The 20503-nt window shown below is 44.2% G+C and overlaps 1 protein-coding gene across 9 annotated transcripts in view; it reads left to right on the forward strand.

Moving 5' to 3' along the window:
• dgkh (diacylglycerol kinase, eta) overlaps positions 1 to 20503 on the forward strand; it is a 640503-nt gene that overhangs the window by 425905 nt on the left and 194095 nt on the right. For all 9 annotated transcript variants that reach the window (XR_010975789.1, XR_010975788.1, XR_010975790.1 and 6 more), the window contains 2 exons: positions 2059 to 2158; positions 19566 to 19848. Coding sequence is in view for 6 of the 9 variants with exons in the window: in XM_068040243.1 (XP_067896344.1) it covers positions 2059 to 2158; positions 19566 to 19848 (383 nt within the window). In the remaining 3 variants the exon portion in view is untranslated. The remainder of the gene's footprint in view (positions 1 to 2058; positions 2159 to 19565; positions 19849 to 20503) is intronic.

The following is a 20503-nucleotide window of genomic DNA, read 5'->3' on the forward strand; positions in this document are numbered from 1 at the left end:
TATTTGTATCCATCTTCAGCCAGAAGTGCCGAGTGGATGATCCATCTCGGCCTCCTCCTGAGGTCCCCAGGTTCTTGAGAATGATGAACGGGGGAGGTGGTGGCGTAGCGGTAATGTCAGTAGACTAGTAACCCAGAGCCCCAGGCTAATGCTCTGGGGAAATGAGTTCGAATCCCACCATGGCAGATGATGGAATTTGAATTCAATTAATAAATCTGGAATTAAAAACTAGTCTAGTGGTGACAATGAAACCATTGTCGATTGTTGTAAAAACACATCTGGTACACTAATGTCCTTTAGGGAAGGAAATCTGCCATCCTTACCTGGTCTGACCTGCATGTGACTCCAGACGCACAGCAACGTGGTTGACTCTTAAATGCCTAGCAAGCCACTCAGTTGAATCAAATCGCTACAAAGCCTAAGAAAAGGAATTACACACCAAGGATTGCAGCGGTTCAAGAAGGCAGCTCACCACCACCTTCTCAAAGGCAATAGGGGATGGGCAATAAATGCTGACCTAGGCAGTGATGCCCACATCCCACAAACGAATAAAACAAAATCTGGACACTCCCACCAGGAAAAATTGTTTCTGTCTAACTACACTAGAAAATCCTTTAACCTTAATCTTCTATAGTCAAGGGAATATGGGCTGAGTCTATGCACTCTGTCTTCTTTTAGCTCCAGTATCATTCTGCTGAGTTAAACAGGATCGGCAGAGCTCTCAGAGCAGACTGCTTTCCACTTGTTTTAAAAAAAAAAAATTCAAGCCGATTAAATTTGATTCCCTGCTTGCAAGTGAAAACATTGGGTCACAAAAGTACATTTGCACGTATGCGGATTTGCACAACTATATATTCTAAAACTCAAAGGGTAACAACGTGTGGGAATCCTGACATTGCACAGTTTCAATGAATACGTAAACTGGCAACATGTCAGGTTTTCTTTAGTTCATGCTGAAGTTGCTTCTCTGGCCTTGAACAAAATAACTTAATGAAAGTAATATAACAATGAGGAACTGCAAAGTTTCAGAGATATACGGACACAATGGACATGGTCCAAAAGCAGCACACTGGATCAGAACGGACAAGAGAGTCGTGCTGACCTGAAATAGAGAGGTTTATGCTTTTGTAAAATGTTCTAATTCCTTCTTGGATAAAGAAGTTAATCTGGTGCATTCAGTAAACTACTTCATACAATAATCTATGAGCCTGAAAATATGAACCAATTTATGCTTTTGCTGAATAAACAGAGCTAACTTGAGCACATTGGTGAGAGTTCCTTGCAGTTAATGTGACCAGGTCTAGAGCACTGCCCTAGAGATCAGGAACAAATTTCTGGGCCATTTCATTCTGCCGTATCCCAATTAATCGCCCACTTCATCCGATTTATTGTTCTCTGATTTCCTTGATGAATTTTAAATGAAGTGATGTTCCACAGTGAAGGAAACGAGCATTGTATTTATTATGTATTATGGCATGAAAGACAACTAGTGCCCAAATCCTTACAGCAGCCATTAAGGTGCAATGAATGGCTGAGGATTGTTTTCGTGAGTTGTGTGCAGTGTGAGGCATGTTTTAGTAATCCAGTCCCTTGCTGCTGAGTCTTGAATGTTGGCATAGTAAAAACCAAATTTAAGGAGTAATGTTGCTTACACTCCAGGATTGCCCTTGAATATCCAGCAATTACAGATTAATCCTCATGCACTGCTGCCAGGAACCCAGGAGAAAAATCAATTGGGCAACACAGAATTATGTTTTTTTAAAGAAAATGTTTTGATCTCCTTGTTTGTTAGTTATAGAAATATTGGGGAAAGGGCAGTTTGACTGATGATCGGGTAATGAAGAGTCTATTCACTTTCTGATTGGCTGTGGGAAGGTGGTGCACTGTGAGGATGGACGTGTTGGGTGACCAATGGCAGGAATTGGGGGTGTGGTGGAATGCTTGGAGGCAAGAAGTCAGTTGGTGACACCTCCAGGCATATGTCTAGCCAGATTTGGCAACCCTATTAAGGACGTAGAACTAATGTAATTGGACCAATTTTTACGTTTTGTCTACTAGAATCCTCTGCGAGACTGTGAAGGACTTTGTTGCCAAAGTTGGCAAATCATACGAAAGGACCAACGAAAATACAGAGGAGAGTGAAACGCTGGCCAATAAAGTAAGAGTTAAGACACTTTTTAGGCACTTTGGTTTTCACTGCCAGGATGCATTCTAAATCATTAAAGGTGCAAATTCTGATCAGCAGACTTGAGCACTGAGTCAGAAAGTTGTGGAGACTTGAGCCCATAAGCCAGGCGAACACCCCAGTGCAGAACTGAGGGAGTGCCATCTTTTGGATGTGACGTTAAAACGAGGCCCCGTCTACCCTCTTTGGTGGACATAGAAGAGCAGTGGAATTCTCCCTGATATCCTGGTCAAAATTTATCCCTCAACCGACATCATTACAAACAGATTATCTGGTTATTTATCACATTGCTGTTTGTTGGATCTTGCTGTACACATATTGGCTGCTGTCTTTCCTACATTATAACAGTTACTACACTTCAAAAGCACTTCGTTAGTTGTAAAGCGCTATGGGACATCATGAGGTCATGAAAGGCGCTATATAAATGCTCTTTTTTCTGAATGCTTCATCTACTGATACTATATCCTTCTGTGTGCTGTTTATATGTAGCCATTAACCCATTCATTTGGAACAAGTTAACGTCTGCATAAAAATAGCACACACAATATGTTAAGCACCAGGTATGAAGTTTACTAATGGAAATTTCTGTCCTGATATATCTTGGGAAGAGCATGTGGTCGGAATGATGCATTTGAAGGAATGTGATGGTGTTTGAGATCAATTTGTTGATCATTCTTTCAGTTGTTAATGTCTTCACTTTCTTCATCTACAGCAAAGCTGTGTCTCTGTCAGAGCTTCAAACACGTCAAGATTAACAATCAAACATACCATAATTTTAGTAAAAGTGATGTGGGTTTAAAGGTTGGGGAGCTTCATGTAAATATCTAACTTCTTGCTAAAGTTAGTAGAGCAGAACATTGCCATCAAACTATTAGAGTTGCAGATTACTGTATAAATTGTATGATTTAGTGCTGCTGGCATCGAGCTTCACATAAGAGGGCACATTGCAACAATTCAGCCTAAGCTCATACACAATTTTCCTCTCATTGCATTGGTCCATTAAAATGAAATGAAGACATGGAAAATTGTGCAAGCTGTAATTCAAGGCTACCCACAGCCATGGCCAAATTCCAGATAGGAACTCCCTTTGCACAAAATTATAGAGCAGGAATCCTAAATTGTGAAATTTATCCTGGTACACCACAGTTGATGGATGGAGGCATGATCCATGAACTGAGAAGATCTCCTCTGAGCTACAACAACTTGCATTTTTAAAAATTTCTTCTCGGGATATGAGCGTCACCGACAAGGCCAGCATTTATTGCCCATCCCTAACTGCCCTTGAGAAGGTGATGGCGAACCAACTTCGTGAACTGCTGCAGTCCATGTGGGTACACCCACAGTGCTGTTAGATGGGGAATTCCAGGATTTTGACCCAATGTGAGTGATCTAATGGCGATATAGTTCCAAGTCAGGATGGTGTGTGACTTGGAGGGGAACTTGCAGGTGGTGATGTTCCCATGCATCTGTTGCCCTTGTCCTTCTAGGTAGTAGAGGCTATGGGTTTGGAAGGTGCTTTTGAAGGAGCCTTGGTGAGTTGCTGCAGTGCATTTTGTGGATGGTACTTACTGCAGCCACTGTGTGCCATTGGTGGAGGAGTGAATGTTTGTGGATGGGGTGCCAATCAAGTGGCTGTTTTGTCCTTGATGATGTCAAGCACCTTGAGTGTTGTTGGAGCTGCATTCATCCAGGCAAGTGGAGAGTATTCCATCACACTCCTGACTTGTGCCTTGTGGATGGTAGACAGGCTTTGGGAATTCAGGAGGTGAGTTATTCGCCACAGAATTCCCAGCCTCTGTCCTGCTTTTATAACCACAGTATTTTTATGGCTGGTCCAGTTAAGTTTCTGATCAATGGTAAACCCCCAAGATGTTGATGGTGGGGGGATTCAGTGATGGAAATGCCGCTGAATGGTTGAGGAGATGGTTCGATTCTCCCTTGTTAGAGATGGTCATTGCCTGGCACTTGTGTGGTGCAAATGTTACTTGCCACTTATCAGCCCAGGCCTGAATGTTGTCCAGGTCTTGCTACATGCGGGCACGGACTGCTTCAGTATCTGATGAGTTACGAATGGTACTGAACATGGTGCAATCATCAGCAAACATCCCCATTTCTGACCTTATGTTGGAGTGAAGGTCATTGATGAAACAGCTGAAGACAGTGGGGCCCAAGACACTACCCTGAGGAACTCTTGCAGTGTTGTCCTGAGGCTGACATGATGGGCCTCCAACAACTACAACCATCTTCCTTTGTGCTAAGTGTGTATCCAGCCAGTGGAGTTTTCCCTGTTATTTCCATTGACTTCAATTTTGCTAAGGCTCTTTGATACCACACTTGGTCAAATGCTGCCTTGATGTCAAGGACAGTCACTCTCACCTCACCTCTGGAATTCAGCTCTTTTTTCCATGTTTGAACCAAGGCTGTAATGAGGTCAGGAGCCAAGTGGCCCTGGTGGAACCCAAACTGAGCATTGGTGAGCAGGCTATTGCTGAGTAAGTGCCGCTTGACAGCACCTTGTTGATTGAGTGTAAACTGATGGCGGGGGGGGATGTGAATTGACTGGATTGGATTTGTCCTGCTTTTTATGGAGAGGGTATAGCTTGACAATTTTCCACATTGTTGGGCAGTGTTGTAGCTGTACTGGAACAGCTTGGCTAGGGTCGCAGCTAATTCTTATTTAGAGATACAGCACTGAAACAGGCCCTTCGGCCCACCGAGTCTGTGCCGACCAACAACCACCCATTTATACTAACCCTACAGTAATTCCATATTCCCTATCACCTCCCTACACTAGGGGCAATTTACAACGGCCAATTTACCTATCACCTGTAAGTCTTTGGATGTGGGAGGAAACAGGAGCACCCGGTGAAAACCCACGCAGACACAGGGAGAACTTGCAAACTCCGCACAGGCAGTACCCAGAATCGAACCCGGGTCCCTGGAGCTGTGAGGCTGCGGTGCTAACCACTGTGCCACTGTGCCGCCCTGGAGCATATTTTTTCAGCACTACAGCCGGATGTTGTTGGGGCACATAGCCTTTGCTGTATCTACTGCCTTCAGCCATTTCTTGATATCACCTGGAGTGAATCAAATTTATGTAGCGCCTTTAACGTAATAAAAACAAACTAAGGTGCATAACAGGAGCATTAACAAAATTTGACATCGAGCCATGTAAGGAGATAATGGGACAATGATCACAGAGATATATCTTCAGGACCTTTTTAAAGGAGAAAGAAGCAGAGTGGTTTGGGGAGTGAATTCTAGAGTTTACGGCCATGGCTGCCAATGATGGGGCAAAGGAAACTGGGAATGGACAAGAGGCCTAAATTGGAGGAGTGCAGTGAACATGAAGGTTGTAGGGCTGGAGAGGGTCACAGAAATAGGGAGGGGCGAGGTCGTGGAGGGATTTAAAAATGAAGATGAGAATTTTAAAATCAGGAGCTACAGATAGAAGAGAACATTTGATCTGAACTAGTAAAAGCAGAAAGGCAGTGACTACACAGCAAGTCCATCAGCAATTCAAAGACCAAGAAATGTTAATATTTTGGGCATAAGTCTTATTAAAGTGGCATGGATATCATAGTGCATGAGATGTTGGAACAATAACAACAGAAACTTTTTTACACAGAGGGTTGAATGCATGGTCACTTAGTGATTGAAGTATGTTAACACTTACAAATATTTTAGATAGATGGTTGAAGGAAAGGGTGATAAAATGATATGGATTAGGATACAACTCATGGAGAATAAAAACTAACATGGACCGGTTGGGCCAACTGGCTTGTTTCACTGATGTGATTTCTAAATAATTCTAACTCTATGTAATTCGCAATTTAATACTCCTTGAACTGCCCACCTTTAGCTGCCTACTTAGTTCACCGAATCTAAAGGAGAGTTCAGGTTGGAGGAGGTTTCAGAGATAGGATGGGGCTGTGGAGGGATTAAAAACAAGGATGAGAATTTTAAAATGGATTCCTTTATGATCGAATTCCCTGTAGCCATGTTGTTCAAACTGATGCCCATATCGTAACAAGACCCAATTTGCAAGGGCCTATGATGCTGCTTGGAAATAAAGAAGCCAGGTACGGCTATACTGTGGAGGCTGGGTTTCTGTCTATTGGCTGCACTCACATCGTGTAACAACACTGCAGTCAATCACAGGGCAATGTATTATAATAAGCATAAGATTTCTTTAAACTGTGCCTGTTGCCCAGGCAACATGAGGGAAAAGAATTTTACGCTTTGCATTGTCATGACTTAGAATGCACTGCTTGAAAGGGTAGTGGAAGCATATTTAATTGTAACTTTCAAAACGAATTTGGATATATACTTGAAAAAGAAAAATTGGCAGGGCTCTTGGGAAAGAGCAGGGGATTGGGATTAATTGGATAGCTCTTTCAAAGAGCCGGTACAAGCACAATGCACTGAATGGCCTCCTTCTGTCCTGTATCATTCCATGAGAGGTAAGGGATAACATAAAACTGGAAGAAAAAGCATAGGGAAATTCAAAAACTAGCACAGATCCTGGCAACTGGGAAGATACAAAGAACAACGAAAGGTGACAAAACAATGGTAAGACCTAAAAATAAAAGAGGCTGAAAAGAAGTTTGCAAGGGATATCAAAATTACAACAAAAATGTTTTTACAATTATATTCAGAAAAAGTGGGTGGTCAGGAGCAATGTGGGCCCCTTGAAAATTGATAATGATGATATTGTCAATGAAAATAAGGAAATGGTAGACATGTTGAATAATTACTTTGTGTCAGTAATACCAAGAGAGGAAGAAGTCAGCATGCCAGACATCCCAAGGAAACTAATATTGAATCAGGGATAGGGAATCACCAAATTAACATGAGCAAATTAACAGCAATGTAGAAAATAATGGCACTAAAGAGTGACAAATCTCCAGGACCAGATGGCTTCTATCAGAGGGTTTTAAAGGAAGTCGAAAAGATTATTGCAGATGCCCTAAACTATAATCTTCCAAAGTTCTCTCGATTCAGGTACCTTCCTTTAGATTAGAAAATTGCGCATGTCACTTGCTATTTAAGAAAGGTGAGAGGGGGAAACAGGAATTATACACCAGTTAGCCTAACATCTGTTCAATTAATAGGGTAGAATTTTTGATCCCTGGAGGAGATGGGACCAGAGGCGGGTGAAGACACAAATTCGGATCCCCGAGCGGCTGCCAGCATTCTTCGCGGTCCCACCTCCCAGCGACTTTGGAAGAGGTATCGGGACATGTATGCCAGCAAGCTGCATGACTGCAGCAATTCAGTAATTCAGCATGTAAATGAGACACTTGCCACCCTGTTGAAGGGCAGAAAGCTATTTTTGATTGCAGGCACGGGGACCATAAAGGATCATAGCCAAGTCCCTGATTAGGAGGCGGCATTGTGGCTGGGAGACCGTCACTGAGGCGGGTCCATTTAACATCAGTGCATCTTCCGCCACTTGCCCTGCCCAGACCATCATGGTGGCGGTGTGGCACTTATCACCAGATCACACCTTGGTCTGACCCTCTACTCCTCTGGCACTACCTCCTCCTTTGAGCATCTCGCCTTGTTCCATCCTTCTCACCTCTCTTTCAAAATTATCGTATTTACCGCCCTCCCAACTATGATAAAAATGTTATCACTGAGATATCTTTACTGTTTTTCTCCTTCAGCCTCTGTACCAAGCGACTTCTCACCCTCGGTGATTTCAGCCTCCATCTCAACTCATCATATTCTTCTTCCTCTTATCCTGCCTAAATCTCTCCCTACATGTAAACTCCACAACCCATATTCACAGCCAACCCCTTGACCTTGCCATCTCACATGGTCTTGCTAGCCCCATTGTATCAATTAGAAATAAGGCCATCTCTGATCACTTCCTTGTATCAGTGTCCACCCACACCCCCTTCCACATCCCAGCCTGACCTCATTCTTTATCTGTCCCTGGAAAAAACTATACCCCTATTCACTTACAACTGCACTTTCAAAATCTCAACTGTCTAGCCTTTGGCCCTCTGTTTGCCACAACATTTCTGCAGTTACTGATTTGCTCAACCACACCCTCACCTCCACCTTTGATGCCCTAGTCCCCAGTAAAAAGAGCAGTCTCTCTCACCAAGACCGTTCCCCTGGTATGGCCCTCATCTCTGCTTTCTTAAGTCCAAGGGGCGTAGACCTGAAAGGATTTGGCAGACAACTGGTTCAACCATCCCCGCCAGATCTGGCTGGACCACTTAAAACACTATCGGGTCCTGTTCTCATCTGCTAAACCTGTTCACTATTCCAGGATGTTCTTGAAATGCAAAGATAACCCCTGGCTTCTTTTCTCTATGCAAACTGTCTTTTTAAACCCCTCTCCCCTGCTTCTTCCACCCTCACCTCCAACAATAAGTGCAAGGAGGTCATGGACTTCTTTGTCACTAGGATCGAGACCATTTGATAAGCTGCCTCCGCCTCTCCCTTCCACTAGCCCATCTGGCCAAACTTCCTACAAAGTTCCCCCAGCCCGTGCCCTGAACTTGCATCTTTCTCTATTTTCTCTCCTATCTCCCCTCTTGCCCTCTCTGAGCTCATCTTGTCCATGAGACCCACCTCCTGCTCCCTCGATCCTATTCCCACTAAACTGATCACCCAACTTCTACTGGTACCCATGTTAGCAGATGTTATAATTGGTTCTCTTGCCTCAGTTGTTGTCCCTTTCTCCTTTAAATCTGCTGTCATCCCCCCTCTCAAAAAAACCAACCTTGACCTTACTGCCCTTGCAAACTACCACCCCATCTCTAACCTCCCTTTCCTCTCCAAAGTCCTTGAACGTGTTGTCGCCTCTCAAATCCATTCCCAGCTTTCCAGGAACTCCATGATTGAATCCCTCCAAACAGGTTTCTGCCCCTGCCAGATTACCGAACTAGCTCTTATCAATGTCACAAATGATATCCTGTGTAACTGTGACAAAGCTAAACTTACCCTCCTTGTCCTTCTCGACCTGTCTGCAGCCTTTGACACTGTTGACTGCACCATCCTGCCCCAATGCCTCTCCCCTGTCATCCAGCTGGGTGGGACTGCTCTCACCTGGTTCCATTCTTAACTATCTAATCGTTGCCAGAGAATCACTTGCAATGGATTCTCTTCCTGCTCCCACACTGTTATCTCTGGTGTCCCCCAAGGATCTATGCTTGGCCCTCTCTGTTTCTCATCTGCATGTTGACCCTCGGCAACATCATCCAAAAACACAGCGTTAGTTTTCACATGTTTGCTGAAGACACTGAACTCTACCTGACCACCACTTCTCTCCACTCCTCCACTGTTGACAAGTTTTCAGACTGCTTATCCGACATCCAATACTGGATGAGCAGAAATGTCCTCCAAATAAATATTGGGAAGACTGAAGCCATTGTTTTCAGTCTCCACTCCAAAATCCATTCCCTAGCTACCAACTCCATTCCTCTCCCTGACAACATTCTGAGATTAAGCCAGTCTCTTTACAACCTTGTGTCACATTTGACCCCAAGATGAGCTTCCGACCTCATATTCGTGCCATCACTAAGACCATCTATTTCTACCTCGGTAACATCGCCTGACTTTGCCCCTGTCTCAACGTTGCATCCCCCTCCACATCGGCCCTGTGGGAGACATAAGAAGGTGGTTATGCTAAATGATCTCGATCCTAGTGACAAAGAAGTCCATGACCTCCTTGCACTTATTGTTGGAGGTGAGGGTGAAAGAGGCAGGGGAGAGGGCTTTAAGAAGACAGTTTGCAGTAGAGAAAAGAAGCCGGGGGGTATCATCATTTACTTCTGCAGAGCTTTAGCATGAAGGAAACTGGGGAGGAGGGAACACCATCCCCTTCACCTGAAGATATTCAGATCTTTTCACTGTCTTGGACAGACTCCCATCTCACCATCGCCTACTCCCTCATGCACTGCTACCCAGGCTCCATGGTCGTCAGAATGGCCAGATTTGGCACTCCACCACCCAACCAAACCCTTTCTCTACTGTGATGTGCTCTCTTCTCTGGTGAGTTAAGTCCAGTGTGCACTCCTCACTACCGCATGTGATGTCACTGGCCACTGTGTTGCCTCCTGCTTGTCTGATAGAGAGGTGGGCTTTGCCCATGGCTTAGTGATGTTCCTGGGCACACATATATTGACTGTTCAGGAGGACCAAGCACCCTCAGGCTGCTCATCTTGTGTGTATGCTTGTGACTGCAGACCTGGAGGCCTGTTATCTGGGTGGACTGTTGTATTCACCTTGCCCGTCCAAGGAAGGTTGTTAAAGCATTTGCAGCACTGAATGCAGGTCTCCTCACTTCTTCTGCCACTGCCAGCCAAGACTCTTTGGTCTGGATGGCTGACCATCTCCTGCCGCTCTTTGGGAATAGAATGGCATGGTGTGCTGCCACTGTCTTGAAGAGGTCCTCAAGGGAGGCAGCACTAAAGCCCTGGCATAGGTGCCTGCCTGCCATTCCTCTCCTGCCATCTCCCACTAAAGTGGTAACCACAATAACGGCTGCCTTTTTAAATCGTGGCTGCCTTTTTAAATCGTGGCTGCCTCGCTCAGTCCTGCCTATTCCCCTAATTGGATATTGAGCGCGCACCCTAGCCACTAATTGGCCTGTTCATTTCAAATCATGTCTGGCATCAGGCGCTGATGCAACATGGGGTCGAGACCCAGAAATGCACCTGGCGTCAGGGTCCTGACCCCGGAACAAAGATTCTGCCTGTAAAGTCTGTAATTAAGGATGGAGTCACTGAACACCTTGAAAATTTTCAGCTGATCAGAGAAAGCCAGCATGGATTTGTAAAGGGCAGGTCATGCCTGATGATCCTTATTGAATTTTTTGAAGAGGTGACTAAAGTAGTGGATAGGGGAAGTTTGTGATGTTATTTATATGGATTTCCAAAAGGCATTTGATGAAATTCCTCATAAGAGACTGTTGGCTAATGTTGAAGCCCATGGAATTGAAGGCAAATTATTGACATGGTTAGGAAATGGGATGAGTGGCAGGAGACAGACAGTAGGGATAATGGGCAGGTACTCTAATTGGCAGGATGTGACTCATGGTGTCAAATAAGGAACTGTGTTGGGGCCTCAACTGTTCACTATTTATTGATGACTTAGATGATGGGATACAAAGCCACATATGTAAGTTTGCCATTCAACCAAAGATAGATAGAATTATAAGCAGTCCAGATGGAAGCATAAAATTTCTAAGCAATAGTAATAGATTGAGTGAATGGGCAAATGTGAGGTCTTATAATTTGGATCTAAAAAGGATAGGACAGCGTACTTTCTAAATGGGGAAAAACTAGAAACATTGGAGATCCAAAGAGACATGGGGATCCAGGGACAGAGATTATTAAAATGTCATGAACAGGTGTGGAAAATAATCAAAAAGGCTAATAGAATACTGGCCTTTATATCTAGAGAACTAGAATACAAGGGGCTGGATGTTATGCTACAGCTATACAGAGCCCTGGTTAGATCACACCTGGAAACCTGCAAGCAGTATGAGCACCACACCTTAGGAAGAATATCTTGGCCTTGTAGGATGATTTACCAGAATGAAACCTGGACTCCAAGGGTTAAAATACTTCAAGAGATTACACAAACTAGGATTGCATTTCCTGAAATTTAGTAGGTTATGGGGTGATTTGATTGAAACTTTCAAGATATTTTAAGATAATTAATGACTTCAAAGTGAAGAAACCTCGAGACAGCAGTGATCATAACATGATTAAATTTCGCATTCAGTTTGATGGTAAAAAGAGTTGGTCTAAGACGAGTGTTTTAAATTTAAATGAAGGCAATTACAAGGGTATGAAGACAGAGCTGGCTAAAGTGAACTGGGAAATTAGGTTAAAGAGTAGGACAGTAGAGATGCAGTGACAGACTTTTAAGGAGATATTTCTTAAACCTCAACAAAGATGCATTCCAGTGAGAAAGAAAGACTGTGGGAGATGGATGCACCACCTGTGTCTAACGAAGGAACTTAAAGGTTACACCCCCCCCCCCCCTCCCCCCCACAACCCAAAGAGCAGGAAGGTGGCCGGGGGGGAGCATAAAATGGAGCGGGGGCTCAGGGGGCCCGTCCTGACCTGATTCCGCCTCCGCCACTTTACGTAGGGCGGCAGCAGCGAAAAATGGCCTGCCCACCCCGGGCCATTCAAGGCCCTTAAGTGGCCAGTTAACAGCCACTGAAGGGCCTCCGCCCCGCACCAAGATGATTTTACCCTTGGCCGATCAGGTGGCCCAGGCCCAAGAAAAGCCGCCTGACAAGAGCAGGTGGCTTTCTGATGGCCTGGTGGGGGGCCCTCATAATCAGGCACCGGGTGCCCGATGGAGGGCTGTCCCCGATGCCCCAACCACCCTAATATGGCCCCCGTCCCCCCCAATCGACCACACTTGCCTCGCCAGGGCCCGTCTGATCACCCCCGGTGAGGCCGCAAAAACTTCGCTTTTCCTGGAGCCATCCTTTTTCTTCTTCCCGATGGCTGGGTTGCAGTCCCAGCAGTGGCTACCGCTCCCGGTGGCACTACTGGGACAGAGAGCTGCCGGCCCGCTGATTGGTCGGCAGCTCCATTAGGCGGGGCTTCCTGCCTCAATGAGATGGAAGTCCCGCCTCAGACCAATTCAAGGCTTGGGGACCACAAAATGTGGGCCAGATCCCCAGGCCAGGAGGAGGCGGGTTTGCCGCCGACTTCTCAGCCGGTGGACGGCTCCCATCTGCTAAGGGTAAAATTCAGCCTGTAGTAGCAAATTGAAAGAAAAAGCGTACAATTCTGCGAAGATTAATGGTAGATCAGAACATTGGACAAAATTTTAAAACCAGCAAAGAATGACTTAAAAAAATGAGGAGGGAGAAATTATAGTATGCGAGAAAGCTAGCTAGAAATAGTAAGTGTTTCTATAAGTATTTTATAAAAGTAACTAAAGTGAACGTTTGTCCCTTTATGGGTGAGACTGGAGAATTAATAATGGGAAGTAAGGAAATGGCAGTAACATTGAACAGATATTTTGTGTCTGTCTTCACTGTAGAAGACACAAATAACATCCCAGAAATATTTGTAAATCATGAGGTGAAAGAAAGGGAGAAACTTAAAACAATTACAATCATCAGCGAAAGGGTACTGAGAAAACTATTAGAACTAAAGGCTGACAAGTTCTCGGGGCCTGCATCCTAGGGTCTTAAAAGAAGTGGCCGCTGAGATAGTGAGTGCATTGGTTGTAATTTTCTAAAATTCGCTAGATTCTGGAAAGGTCCCATCAGATTGGAAAATAGTGAATGTAACTCTATTCAAAAAAGGAGGGAGACAGAAAGCAGGTAACTGCAGGTCAGTTAGCCTAACATCTGCCATAGGGAAAGTGCTAGAATCTATTATTAATGAGGTTATAGCAGGGCACTTAGAAACTCTTTAATGCAATTAGGCAGAGTCAACGTGGTTTTGTGAAGGGGAAATTGTGTTTGACTAATTTATTAGAGTTCTTTGAGGAAGTAACAAGCAATGTAGATAAAGGGGAACCTGTCGATGTGATGTACTTAGATTTCCAAAAGGCAATTGATAAGGTGCCACAACAAAAGTTACTATACAAAGTAAGAGCTTATGGAGTAGGGGGTAACATATTAGTGTGGATAGAGGATTGGTTAGCTAACAGGAAGCAGAGAGTAGGGATAAATGGGTCATTTTTGGATTGGCAAGCTGTAACTAGTGGAGTGCCACAGGGATCTGTGCTGGGGCCTCAACTACTTACAATCTACATCAATGACTTGGATGAAGGGACCAGAATGTATGGTTCTTAAATTTGCTGATGACACAAAGATAGGCAGGAGAGTAAGTTGTGAAGAGGACATGAGTCTGCAAAGGGATATAGATAGGTTAAGTGAGTGGGCACAAATTTGGCGGATGGAGTATAATGTGGGAAAAGGTGAAGTTGTTCACTTTGGCAAGAATAGAAAAGTAGTATGTTATTTAAATAGCGTGAGATTGCAGAACTCCGTGGTATAGAGGGATTTGGGTGTCCTGGTACATGAATCACAAAATGTTAGTGTGCAGGTAAAGCAAGTGATTAGGAAGGCAAATAGAATATTGTTTATTGCAAGGGGAATCAAGTATAAAAGTAGGGAAGTTTGCTACAGTTGTACAGGGCGTTGGTGAGACCACATCTGGAGTAGTACTCCAGAGGGGACTTGAGAGGGTGTTTCCCCTTGTGGGAGAGACTAGAACTAGGAGGCACAGTTTAAAAATAAGGGGCTTTCCATTTAAGATGGAGATGAGGAGAAATTTTTTCTCTGAGTGTCGTTAGGCTGTGGAATTCTCTTCCCCAGAGGCCAGTGGAGGCAGGGTCATTGAATATTTTTAAGGCTGAGTTAGATAGATTCTTGACTGACAAAGGAATCAAAGGGTATAAAGGGTTGACAGGAAAGTAGAGTTGAGGCCACAATCAGATCAACCGTGACCTTATCAAATGGCGGAGCAGGTTCGAGGGACGGAATGGCCTGCTGCTGCTCCTAATTCGCATGTATGTCTGTATATTTAGGGGAACTGATAGGGTAAATAGAGAGACTATTTCTGCTCGTTTGGGAGTGTAGGACTAGGGAGCACTGTCTGAAAGTTAGAGCCAGGCCTTTCAGGAGTGAAGGAAGGAAACATTTCTACATGGAAAGGATGGTAGAAGTTTGGAACTTACTAAAATGACAGTTAATGCTGGATCAGTTGGTAATTTTAAACCTGAGATTGATAGACTTTTATTATCCAAAGGCATTAAGGGATATAGGACAAAGGTGGGTATATGGAGTTAGGTCACACATCAGCCATGATCTCATTGAATGACAGATCAGGCTTGAGGGGCTAAATAGCCGACTCCTGTTCCTATGTTTCTAAGCAGACTGAGTGATTGAATCAGCCAGCAGGCATTTCAGTAACCTGTTGCCCCCAATCCTGAGATGTTGCAGGAGATTTGAAGCTAGCTTTAACTCTCATTCACCTGGGACTAACTGTTGATCTTTTGGGAATTGTCAGTTTAAGCAATGACAAAAGGAACCTAAGGACAAAATGTGGAAGAAATAAACTGCATTTCTATCACAAAGTTCCTTCATCACTGGGTCAGTAGGCCACCTAACACCATCATCATTGCTCCATTACCATAAGAATATCAGTGGTTCAAGGAGAAAGAACACCATTACCTTAGGGATGGGTAATAAACTTGATCTGGCCAACATCGCCCACATTCCGAGAACAATTTTTTTTTAAAAAGATTGACCCAAAGTACTTTACAGCCAATTAATTGTTTCGAAAGTGCAGTCAGTGGGGTTTTGTACATAAACATGGCAGCCAATTTGCACAAAGCAGTGTCCACAAACAGCAGTGAGATGAATGATCTGTTTTTGTTGGTTCAAGGATAGCCAGGACACCAGGTGAAATCCCTTGCTTACATAGTCCGTAGGATCTTTATATCAAGTGAACAGGCAGACTAAGCCTTAGTTTTAATAACTTATCCAAAAGACAGCACCTCCACCAATGCAGCACTTTCTCAGTACTGCACTGAAGGGATAGCTTAGATTAAGGGGTTGAACTGTGAAAAGAATGGTGATAGATTTCAAGAGGATATAAGCAGGCTGGTGGAATGGGCGGACACGTGACAAATGAAATTTAATGCAAAGAAGTGGGAAGTGATGTATTTTAGTCAGAAGAATGAGGAGAGGCAATATAAAATAAAGGGCATAATTTTATAGGGGGTACAGGAGCAGAGAGACTAGGGGGTATTTGTGCATAAATTGTCGAAGGTGGCAGGGCAGTTAATAAGGCATATGGGATCCTGGGCTTTATGATAGAGGTATAGAATACAAAAGCAAGGAAGTTATGGTGAGACTTTATAAAGCAGTGGTTCAGCTTCAACTGGAGTATTGTATCCAAATCTGGGCACCATGCTTTAGGAAGGATGTGAAGACATTAGAGAGGGTGCAGAAAAAATGAGAATGGTTCCAGGGATGAGGGACTTCAGTTAAAACTGAATTAAGGTAAATGGCAAAAGAACTAGAGGTGACATGAGAAAATATTTATTTACGTAGTGATTGCACTGCCTGAGAGTGTGGTGGAGGCAGATTCAACCGTGGCGTTCGAAAGGGAATTGGGTAATTACCTGAAGAGAAAACATTTGCCAGGCTACAGGGAAAAGGTGGGGGAGTGGGATGAGCTTAATTGCTTTTGCAGAGAGCTAGCATGGACATGATGGGCCAAATGTTCTCCTTCTGTGCTGGAACCATTCTATGATTCTTGGAAGTTGGGGGGGCAGGAGGGTGCTTGAACCCACAATCTTCTGACTTCAAGGCAAGAGTGCCATCTACTGAGCCATGGCTGACTGGAGCTTGATGGGGGCGCAGGTTGGCGAATTGGGCGTTGGGTGTACGGGTGTACGGTGGGGTGGTGTCTGCGCATGCTGATCTCTGCATCCTATTGAACGATCCACAATTCCTTTGAATTAGACTTTCTGCATCTCCCAGTGAGAATTTTGGGATCTTCAAAATTCACCCTGCAGTCTTCAACTAAGTTGAAAATAACTTTGGCAATAAAGCATTCGATTCAGGTTTATTAATAGTGCATTAGAAGTATTGTCAGTGCCCAGGATTGGACATAGGGCTTTTTGATCAGTTTGAAATGTGATGTGCAGTTTGAACAGTTTCAGAATTCAGTACAAACAGCTGGGATCCACAACATGAGAATGTCATTCTTGTTTCAGCAATGTACAGAAATACAGATAAAGTACTGCTTTCTATTTTTTTAGAAAAGAAGCCAAATCCACGTCCCTTCAATCTTTTTCATCCATCTATCAGCCCTTGCAAATCTCTAAATAAAGCGTGTCTTCCTGAGGAGGTATTTGTCAAACCTTCTTGTGAAAAGGGAAGAGAGAAAAGAGCCAGAATAATTTTGTCCCAGTAATGCATTTCAGTCTGATTTATGTTATCTGTCATGTTTGTGAAACACATGTTCATGAATATCAAGCCTCCTTACCCCTCTGCCCCGTGACATATCATAGGATTGTTTGCATAGCTTTGCTTGCTCTGTGTCCTTGGATTACTTAAGAAATGGGGGAAACAAAAATTTACATTGCAGGTGGCAAGGCCACCTGCCCAAAGCTGGGAGAGTCCTTTTTTTAAAATCAGCACATCGACTCCACTGACACCATTAGGCCCTGACTACAACATTAACTGAGGCCTGAGCAGTGTTGCTGTGGCCAAAGCTGCCAGGACAAGGATCTGGTGCTAGAAAAGGCTCAGAAAACCCCAGGTTTCCCTCCCGCCATTCCTACTCTGTAATCCCTGTCAGGCCCAGGCAGCCACTTCCGTTTTGGACAGGCAGTCTGCCAGCAGCTTGCTAACGAGGCCTGACCATGAGAATCGAGCTCTCCCTGCTGGCCCTCTTGAACGGACCGCTCACTCAGTAGGACCATCTTTCTGCCTGGGATTTTGAATGGACTCCTGTCTGAAATTTGGGCACCATGGTCAGCATTCCTTGTACGATTTCCTGTCCTATTGAAATAGCTGAATCGTACTGCTGAGTCCTATGAAATTGACGGACAGGAAAAGACCAGCTGGTCCATCAAGCCTACCCCATTCACCATGGCAGCTGGAGCATCATGACTAAACTCTTCCTCCATCCCTCCCCTCTCCTCTCCCAGCCATGTAATCTCCTCGGAGAGGTGATAAAACCCTGGGCCAATAAGGGAGAAATTGTAGCTTTAAGCCCTATTCCAGGATTTCAGTACATCATCCAAGCTGACACTTCACTGTAGTAGTGGCGGGCCACTGCATTGTTAGAAGTGCTGTCTTTGGGATGAGATGTGAAATCGAAACCCTGTCTGTCCCAAGGCAGTATTGGAACAAAAGCAGGTAGTTTTCTTGATGCACAGGTCAATGTTCCTCCCACAACCAACACCACATTCATCACATTTGCCATTTGTGTGAGCTTGCTCTGTGTAGATTGGCTGCCAGGTCTCCCCACATAATAACAATGACCACACACTTCAAAAGTAATTAATTGACTGTGAAACACTTTGGGACATCCTGAGGATGATAGAAGATGTTAGATTAATGCAAGTTTGTTTCTTCTTTTCCTTTGTTACCAGCAGAACCAGCCAACCCTCAACCTCACAGGCCAGTTGGTCTCCACATACCTCTAATTCCCAGAACCACCCTCATAGGTCAGAAAAGCTCTAAGGTTTGGCCACGCCACCTTGATTACTGTAGCAATGTCAGTTTAATCCTGTTAAGATATACAGAGTACGGTACCTCCGTCTAACTATGAGCAACATCACAGGAGATTGAAGAGTGACACAATTAAATGCTCAGTCACTGTAGGATGTAGAGAGTTTATTTATTTTTTTATTATTTAGAGATACAGCACTGAAACAGGCCCTTCGGCCCACCAAGTCTGTGCCGACCAACAACCACCCATTTATACTAACCCGACAGTAATCCCATATTCCCTACCACCTACCTACACTAGGGGCAATTTACAATGGCCAATTTTCCTATCACCTGCAAGTCTTTGGCTGTGGGAGGAAACCAGAGCACCCGGCGAAAACCCACGCAGACACAGGGAGAACTTGCAAACTCCGCACAGGCAGTACCCAGAATTGAACCCAGGCCCCTGGAGCTGTGAGGCTGCGGTGCTAACCACTGCGCCACCCTTAATTTTAGTATCACTTTAACTAATCTCATCCCAAATCCAGAAACCCTCGTCCTCGCAAACAATCACACAGGCTTAAACTTTGGCCCGTCTAATTACACAGCCAGGAGCCAATCCAATCTCAGAACCATAAATCCTGAACTCAGCTCAGCATTTTTCTATGTGGCTGGATTCAGCAACTCAGCCAGTCAAAGGCTACAGTTGCAAGCCCATGTCCCAACAACCCATGGCATCATATCGCACAGTAGGGGCAAACCTTGTCTTTCGACAGGTCCACAATACTCAGATCTCTGCGCTCCTCCAATTCTGGCCTCCTGCACATTCCTCATTTCCATTGCTCCACCATTGATGACTGTGCTTTCAGCTGCCTAGGTCGGAAGCTCTGGAATTCCCTCCCTAAACTTCTCTGCTTCTTTATCTTTTCTCCTTTAAGACACTCCTCCTTAAAACCCACCTCGTTGACCAAGCTTTTGGTCACCTGTCTTGATATCTCCTTATGTGGCTCAGAGTGAAGTTTAGTCTGATAAAGCTCCCATGAAATGTCTTGGGATGTTTTACTACATTAAAGACGCTCTATAAATGCAAGTTGTCGTTTGTGGCTGCTGCCTTAAAAAAATAAGCAGTTAACTGCTATAAAAGTAATCTGAAACTGTTAAATCTCCCATTTTGGCTTGACACCATTTATTGCATTCCTTTGCCAGTGTTCGGCACTGAATGAGAAGCTGGACTCACTGCTGCAAGCTTTAAATGATGAATCGCAGGCCACAACAGGCCACCACTGCTCGACACCACCCATTGTGGAGGAAGAAGGAGAAGAGGAGGAGTTCAGTGAAGAGTCCTTATCTGAGAGCAAGGAGCAGGCACTGGAAATGATCCCAGCTAGGTCTTCCACCCAAAAATTCTTCAAACCAAGGGAACAACTTATGCTTCGGGCAAACAGTCTGAAAAAAGCAGTGAGGCAAATCATCGAACAAGCAGAGAAAGGTACAGCCCACTGCAGCCCCTATGTGTTTTTCAGTTATTTGTTCCAACAGCAGAGATTTTTGAAAACTGCATGAAATATATATTTCCTTTCTCTTTATAAATAATTTCCCTGAAATGGTTAATTTCAAGGGGACTGAGAGACCCAGTCAGTGTTCAGATATTTCCCATATAAATACTATTTCTTAAGCCAATGCAATGTTTTTTTTCTACTTTTCAATTTTCTCTTTTCTGAGGTGAACATGAATACAGAGCTCAATATTGCGGAAATCTGAGACGCAAATAGCAAGTGCAGGGGTAAAATTAAAAAGGAAAGTAGGAAAGCAAAGAGGTGGCACGAGAAAATATTGACATTAAAATCGAGGAAAACCCAAAGATGTTTTATAAATACATAAAGAACAAGAGGATAACTAAGGAAAGAGTAGGGTCGATTAGAAACCAAAAAGGTAACTTGTGTGTGGAAGTGGAACAGGTGAGCGTGGTTCTTAATGAATGTTATCTTTCTGTCTTCACAAAAGAGGGGACAATGCAGACATTATAGTTAAGGAGAAGGAGTGTGAAATATTGGGTGAGATAAACACAATGTGAGAGACAATATTAAGGGGTTTAGCATCTTTAAAAATAGATAAATCGCCAGGCCTGGGTGTGATGTATCCCA

The sequence above is a fragment of the Heterodontus francisci genome, chromosome 10 (genome assembly GCF_036365525.1).
Source record: "Heterodontus francisci isolate sHetFra1 chromosome 10, sHetFra1.hap1, whole genome shotgun sequence".
In the NCBI taxonomy this organism is placed as follows: domain Eukaryota; kingdom Metazoa; phylum Chordata; class Chondrichthyes; order Heterodontiformes; family Heterodontidae; genus Heterodontus; species Heterodontus francisci.